This window comes from Helianthus annuus, chromosome 8, assembly GCF_002127325.2.
Source record: "Helianthus annuus cultivar XRQ/B chromosome 8, HanXRQr2.0-SUNRISE, whole genome shotgun sequence".
Classification (NCBI taxonomy): domain Eukaryota; kingdom Viridiplantae; phylum Streptophyta; class Magnoliopsida; order Asterales; family Asteraceae; genus Helianthus; species Helianthus annuus.
In genome coordinates this window covers 47,995,973-48,003,212 of record NC_035440.2, presented here as the reverse complement: position 1 = coordinate 48,003,212, position 7,240 = coordinate 47,995,973, and the positions used below count along the sequence as shown (strand labels likewise).

General features: G+C 35.9%; 1 protein-coding gene across 1 annotated transcript; it reads left to right on the top strand.

Annotated features, from left to right (window-relative positions):
- The first annotated feature begins 246 nt into the window (after positions 1-246).
- Positions 247-6,592, top strand: LOC110872840 (mitochondrial intermediate peptidase, mitochondrial). Its single transcript, XM_022121718.2, has 17 exons — positions 247-494; positions 575-656; positions 759-811; positions 1,186-1,240; positions 1,416-1,554; positions 1,636-1,690; positions 1,788-1,992; positions 2,124-2,219; positions 2,578-2,697; positions 2,968-3,093; positions 3,210-3,365; positions 3,928-4,044; positions 4,161-4,286; positions 4,371-4,438; positions 5,464-5,599; positions 5,719-5,884; positions 5,996-6,592. Exons 1-17 carry the CDS (start codon positions 328-330, stop codon positions 6,238-6,240), a joined length of 2,112 nt encoding a protein of 703 aa, XP_021977410.1. The 5' UTR covers positions 247-327; the 3' UTR covers positions 6,241-6,592.
- Positions 6,593-7,240: the final 648 nt, after the last annotated feature.

Genomic DNA, 7,240 nt, shown 5'->3' with positions numbered 1-7,240 from the left:
TTTCAAATCGAATCGAATTGAAAATCATAAATTCGTATTCGATTACTACACTCGAATACACATCAACTCGAATTCGAATATTTTTAGTCGAATTCGAATCGAGTTGAATTTCGAATTTTTCAAATCCGAATCAAATTTCGAACACTCCTACACTTATACGGTTTTAAAAACATCAAAACCAAACGATTGCATAGTTTGATATTGAGGGACTATTTCTGTAAATCATTGTTAGTTAACTTCTCATATATTCTGGCCCGTTCGTGTATAACCTTTCCCCGCAACCAGCAGCTCAGCCTACCACGGCGGCGCCACCACCGGAGAACCACCATGACCGCCCTAATCCGCCGAGCCCCATCAATTCTTCGCTCCAAGTTTAACATCCGATACTTCCTTTCACCCGCGGCGCGTCACATGGAGGAGACCGGTTTATACGGATGCCATCATTTAAAAACCCCTAAGGGTTTTCAACGCATCGTAGATGACGCCATTGAAAGGTAAAACTCAATTCAAATCAATAAACTGAATTACTCTGTATGCTTGTTTAATAATGTATTGCTTTTGGTTTTATTCACAGGTCTAATGAACTTGTTGGCTACATTTCCCGAATGCCGTCTGCTTCTGAAATTATTAACGCCATGGATGAAATATCAAACACAGTTAAGGATTTATTAATATCAGTATATTAGTTTTTTTCACCAATGTTTATATCAAATTGATAAGTTGATTTGCTTTGTGTTGTGTTGACTGGTGTTCTTCAGGTATGCCAAGTTGTGGACTCCGCAGAACTATGTAGAAATACACATCCAGACAGGTGCTTTCTCAAAAAAAAAAAAAAAATCATTAATGATATGCTGATGTCATCAGAATCTTGGGCTGTTTGTTTACCTCTTAACGAGAGGCTCTTAATGGTTCAGCACTTAATAGTTCAGAGACTGTTTGTTTCGCGAGCAAATGTCTGAATGGTTAAGCACTATACTGAGTCTGAATGGTTAAGACCTCTAATCTGAATTGGTCAGACATTTACTCTGAACGGTTAAGCATTATATTGGCTCTTAACGGTTCAGACCTCTTACTGGTTCAGCACTTAATGGTTCAGACCTCTTACTGGTTCAGCACTTAACCATTCAAATGTTGCCAAACAGCTCCTTAATGTTTTTTCTTAGTATTGATAAAGTTGGAATACAGGGAGTTTGTTGATGAGGCATTGAAGGCATCAATGCGGATTAATGAATATCTACATGTGAGGTGACAAATTACATAAGTGGTTTTCGTTTTAGCTATTGCGGCTTCGAATATCTGTATAATACCTTGAGTAATAACTTTTTAGTTTAGTTTTAGAAAAATTTCAAGATTACTCAATGCAATGTCTTGATTTTGTAATGATTAATGTGGCGTTCTTGATGGATGTTATGCAGTATCTCAATACAAATCTTACTCTATATGATGCGGTGGTGAAAGCTGAAAAAGATAAAACTTTGACAAGTGAAGAAGCTAAAAGAGTTGCCCGTGATCTCCGCGTTGATTTTGAGAAGGGTGGAATTCATCTGTGTGCAGGTTTTTCGGTTCACTCCGTTCTATAAGTACTATTTTTAGTTAGTATGCTTACTAACTACATATTATTACATGACTTAACAGAAAAGAAAGACCGAGTGAGTCAGTTAAATGTTGAAATTGCTAAATGCTGTGCACAGTAAGTAATTGGTATATATATTGCTTCATATTCTGGGATTTTATTAATGTATCCAACAACAAACCTTAGTTTATATTGATTAACCTTTTTTCATCAGGTACAATGAAAATATAGCTAAGGAGCCAGGTTATGTGGATGTATATCCCGCGTCACTTATTCCAAAGAACTTGCATAATCTAGTTAAGCCTGTTAATCGGTCAACTTCACGTGGTTCAAGATTCAATATTAGAGAAAAAGGGTTCAGAATAGTAACAGAACCTAGCACTGTGTCTGCTGTTTTGCAATGGACACCTGATGATGAGGTTCAATATGAGTTACTTTTTAATAGAAATATTATCACTTCATTGATTTTTTAATTGAGCATGCTTTGCAATACATGAACTGTTAAGTTGAATATGCTTTTTTTCCATCTATATATTTGTTTCACATCCAGGTTAGGAAAATGACGTATATTAAAAGCAATTCTGTTCCGCGTGCAAATCTTGGTGTTCTTGACAAGCTAATTGCTGCACGTCATGAAATTTCTCAGGTTCGTCCTTGTGTATTTTCGAGAGTTCTTCTACACATTTTATATGATGCATGATGCAGCATGTCATATGATATCAGTCTATCACATGGCTTGTAATTATTTTTTTCCTTCAAGTTAATCCCTGAAAATTTTTTTTTAAAGCATTCCACCAGACATAATAAGATAATGTCATTGGTGCTGTGCATATATTTTACATGTTTAGTAAACTGTAGTGGTTAGAACAAGCCAATCATGCCATTTTGTGCATCATAGACATGTATCCAAAAGTTTCATCTGTTTGTTCAGGAAGAGGGTATGTGCTTCAAGTGACGTAACTAACAACTGCATCTGATTTTTTTTTTTTGTTTTTTTATTGCAGATAATGGGGTATAAATCGTATGTTGAGTATGCTTTGCAGTCAAATATGGCTTCATCACCAGATGTTGTATCATCCTTTTTAGTTGAGCTGAGTAAAGCTGTACAGCCCAAGGCAGTTGAGGTACTATTTTCAAAAGGTTTTTTTAGCAATGGGTTACTCGAATGGGTCCCTTTGGGTTATGCTTTTTTCCTAACGAGTCAGATGGGCAAACTTACTGAAAGTGAAAATTGGTCAAGTGAGTCGAAAGTCACCCAAACTGTCTTCAAAATGTGTGTGTAGAACCTCAAATTGTTTTATTAAACAATTAGATATTATGTAATAATATTGTTATTGCCATTTGTAGGTCTAGTACTCCATTTATTCCATACTTATATTGGTTTAATATGTTAGGAGTTTGAGTCGATGCGGGATTTTAAAAGGAGAAAAACTAGCCAACACGATCTAGGATTAGAGCCATGGGACGAAGCATTTCTTGCAAGGTCAATGAAATCATCTGCTTACAACTTGGACTTCTCTGTATGTTATCTTGCGTTTTTTTTATTTCCTAACCGTTTTAATACCTTAATGATGTCTTTGTGTTATCATTCTCCCTTCAGAATTTAGTTATCAATTTTAATGATATCCTTTCTCAGGTTGTCTCTTCATATTTTTCTCTATCACAATGTATTGAGGGTTTTAAAGTTCTGGTTGAGTCTTTGTTTGGTATGAAGCTTATCAATATTCCTCTTGCACCCGGTGAATCATGGCACCCGAATGTGCTGAAGATGGCCCTACATCAACCCAATGAGGTGCGCATTCGTATAAAGATTTTTAACTAGTGCACTTAATATTTTGATGCTTATATTCTATTCTACGTTGTATCACATAGGGGTGGCAAAATGGACTCGTCAGGCAGGTTGGGTAGCAGTTCAAATCCGTGGTTTTAAGTACGGGTCAAAACGGGCCAGGTTGACCCGCAAACATTTTTTTTTTCAAAAAGACTAAGAATAATCAGCATGTAAAATATGATTGAAAAGGCTAAATTCTTACAATGATAACCTAAAAAACTTTAATAAAGCGGTTTTACATTGGTCGAATTTTGACCCATTCTGTTTTTGATTAAATTTTTGTGATTTGACCCATTTGAGATAAAACGTAACCCTAATCGACTCATTCATAAGTCTAGTTGACTTTGCCACCTCTAGTATCACGTAATATTTCACTTACATTTTAGACTTAATATGGGTCCCTAATCGAACTAAAACGTTTCTGTAACACAAATATGGTACTTTACCCAATTTGCAAGTATGTACAGTGGTCTTGGCTTGTTCTTTTTCTTTTCTCCCTTAATAAGTTATGGCATATTTTCAGGGAGATTTAGGGTACATATACCTTGATCTGAATTCTAGACCCGGAAAATATCCCGGCTGTGCTCATTTCGCCATCAGAGGAGGTCGCCGAATTTCCAAAACAGAATATCAAATTCCCGTATGTTGTTTCGTATTTTGCTCTTGAAACTTTTCATTAGTAAACACATGCAACATAAGCCACTGATGATGAAGGATAAACACAAGTGACCAAATGTTTTCTTGATTACCATGCAGGTCATAGCCCTTGTTTGCAATTTTTCTAAGTCAAAATATTCCACAAATGTGAGGCTTAATCACTCTGATGTGGATACGCTTTTTCATGAATTCGGGCATGCTCTTCATTCCTTGCTTTCAAGAACAGTATGCACACTTTAATCCTTCTAACATAACTAAAATTGTCGCTCTTTGGGTTTCCTATCGTAATTCTTATCTACAAAATTGCAGGATTATCAACATTTTTCAGGTACCCGAGTGGCTTTTGACATGGCTGAAACCCCTTCAAATCTTTTTGAGTGAGTACTAACTTACACTGCTTCAAATAACTACTTAGGGGCTGTTTGGTAGCCTCTGAATGGTCATTAAGAGGCTACCTCTTAATGGAACTATTAAGAATTTAACCAATGAGAAGGTAGAATGTGACATGTGATGATTTATTATTCAGAGGTTACCTCTTAACCATTCAGACTTGAGGTTACCTCTTATTCATTCAGAGGTTTTAAACCATTAAGAGGTAGCATCTGAATGGTCATTAAGAGGCTACCTTAGCTTTATAAATACTTTGTACTTGAGTTTTACATGCTTATTTTTATGTACGAGGCTCATATATAATACGTTTTCGTGATTATTTTTATGTATGTTTTTCGGTTGGTTTACATTTTGTCAATATGTTTCGTGCTTGTATTTATGTATGTTTTCAGTTGATCTACATTTTGTCATATATAATACGTTTTCACTAGGTGGTATATAAGTTCGAGTTACTTTACATTTCAATGCTGCCGCAACGCGCGGAACCATTCTTTAACTTAAAAAAACACTATTCTCTTACTTGCTTTATTTAAGTACGTTTCGGTATAAATCCAAGATGCTTTACACTTGGACTTAATTTTTTCTCGGTAACGAGTCAGGTCAAATATAATACGTTTTCGTTCTTGTTTTATGTATGTTTTCAGTTGGTCTACGTTTTGACGCAAGTTTTGTTCGGAAATGAGTCGGGTCAGATATTTGACGCTACAAATTCAAGTTACTTTAAGTTTCGACGCCGCTGCGATGCGCCGCGGGTTAAAATACTACTTTGTACCATTTAGGGACAATTCATGTGATAATAAAAAAGACAATTATTGTGCATATTAGGTTAAAAGAAGGGGTAAGTAGGTAAATTTATGTTAAAACTTTTGATAATTAATTTGTTGCAGCTAGTTAAAAGTTGATTGTCCAAAACCGCTTAATCATAAGGGAGATTTTAAAACCCATCATTTGATCATCAAACCGATATTAAATACTTCATTAATCTTCCTTGTAATTTTGCTAATAATTTTAGGTACTATGCATGGGATTATCGAGTCTTGAAGAAATTTGCGAGGCATTATTCAACTGGTGATATCATTCCCGAGAAACTTGTTACATCAATGCAGGGATCCAAAAAGATGTTTGCCGCAATGGAATTACAGCAGCAGGTCAAACCATTATTTAATATTTTATTTCTTTCCGTTTTAAAGTCTGAAATGAAATTTTATGTATTGTGACGTAAACCATGAATAATGATTAGATTCTTAATTCATGCTTTGATCTTCAGATATTTTATGCATCCGTCGATCAAACATTATATGGTGATCAAACACTATCACCAATCGATACCACTTCGGTTGTTGCAGATTTGAGAAAACAGTATACCAATTGGAAGCATGTTGAGGGTACACACTGGCAAACGCGATTCAGTCATTTACTGTATTACGGGGCAGGTACATTTCTTGTCAAGGCATAATTTATCTTAATAGTATCCACCTACAGAAAATGGTTTGAAACTGTCGTCGCTAATAAACATCTATTTTGTTATTTAATTAATGGTGCAGGTTATTATAGCTACTTGTATGCCAAGTGCTTTGCATCAACCATATGGGAAAGAGTATGCAAAGATGACCCGCTATCTTTAGAAACGGGTACTGCTATCAGAACGAAATTCCTGCAACACGGAGGTGCCAAAGATCCGGCACAATTACTTAATGATCTCGCTGGAGATGGTATTACAAAGTACCAAAACGGAGGTATAATTCCCGACGTTACAAGCCTTTGTCGCGAATTGAACTTAAGGAAGTGATTAATAAATTAAATGAGACAAAATGTAAGAAAAAGAGAACCGGAGGCAGTTATTGTCAAAGTCAAGGGATCTTATACAACAAATGGAACTGGGTGGGTGGAAGGAGTGATGTTAAATTACCTTTTTGCCCCCTTCTCCACTCATTTTTTTTTACAGAAGATAAAGAGAACTGAAACCAGTTATTTCTGGTTTGGTCAAGGAGGTTTACATTTGTTATTTTAACTGTATCAGTTGATGAGATAGTATTTGTTGTGCTACATGGCGATTTTGGTTAAAAACCGCAACTTTTGGAGATGGCCTGATTTCCATCAATAAATATTGATTATCGGACATGCGTTGTTAAAGGAATAAATGTTAGCTACTAGACCATTAAAAGTCCGAATCATACCGAACTTTAATGAGTCTGGTTTGAGGTTGTGCCACTTGAGCTCGCACTTCATGTACTAAGCTTGACTAGGCTCGCGAGTCCAAGGAAGTTTATTATTATATAAATACTAAATAGTATAAATTTATTTAATATGTGGTGCCGATTTTCTTCTTTGTTGATTCTTCCATGCGGTGCTGCCATCCTGATCCATCCCCACAAACCTCATTTTCTTTAGGCAAATTGGAAAATAATAATCCCACCATTGTGAAATTGGCCAATAATAATCCCAAGTCAGGAATTAGCCAATAATAATCCCACCTCGTCCATTTTTGGAAAATAATACTCCAAATGCTGACGTGGCACTTTTGTCGTTTAGTGACTGTGGATTATTATTTTCCAAAAATGGACGAGGTGGAATTATTATTGGCTAATTCCTGACTTGGGATTATTATTGGCCAATTTCACAATGGTGGGATTATTATTTTCCAATTTGCCTTTTCTTTATTGTCGATTTGAACTGTATGTGCTGCAACCATTGCCGCCTGGCCATTCCGCATGTTATGGGGGCCACAAACAAGCTCATGGATCTACATTACGGAGGCCACAAATGGGCTCATAGAACTCCATTTGTGG

Excerpts from the sequence above, each read along its gene's own strand:
- LOC110872840 (XM_022121718.2), top strand. The coding sequence starts at position 328 with ATGACCGCCCTAATCCGCCGAGCCCCATCAATTCTTCGCTCCAAGTTT. Across the intron at positions 1,691-1,787 it reads ATTGCTAAATGCTGTGCACA|GTACAATGAAAATATAGCTA; the intron begins GTAAGTAATTGG and ends TTTTTTCATCAG. Across the intron at positions 2,220-2,577 it reads CACGTCATGAAATTTCTCAG|ATAATGGGGTATAAATCGTA; the intron begins GTTCGTCCTTGT and ends TTTTTATTGCAG.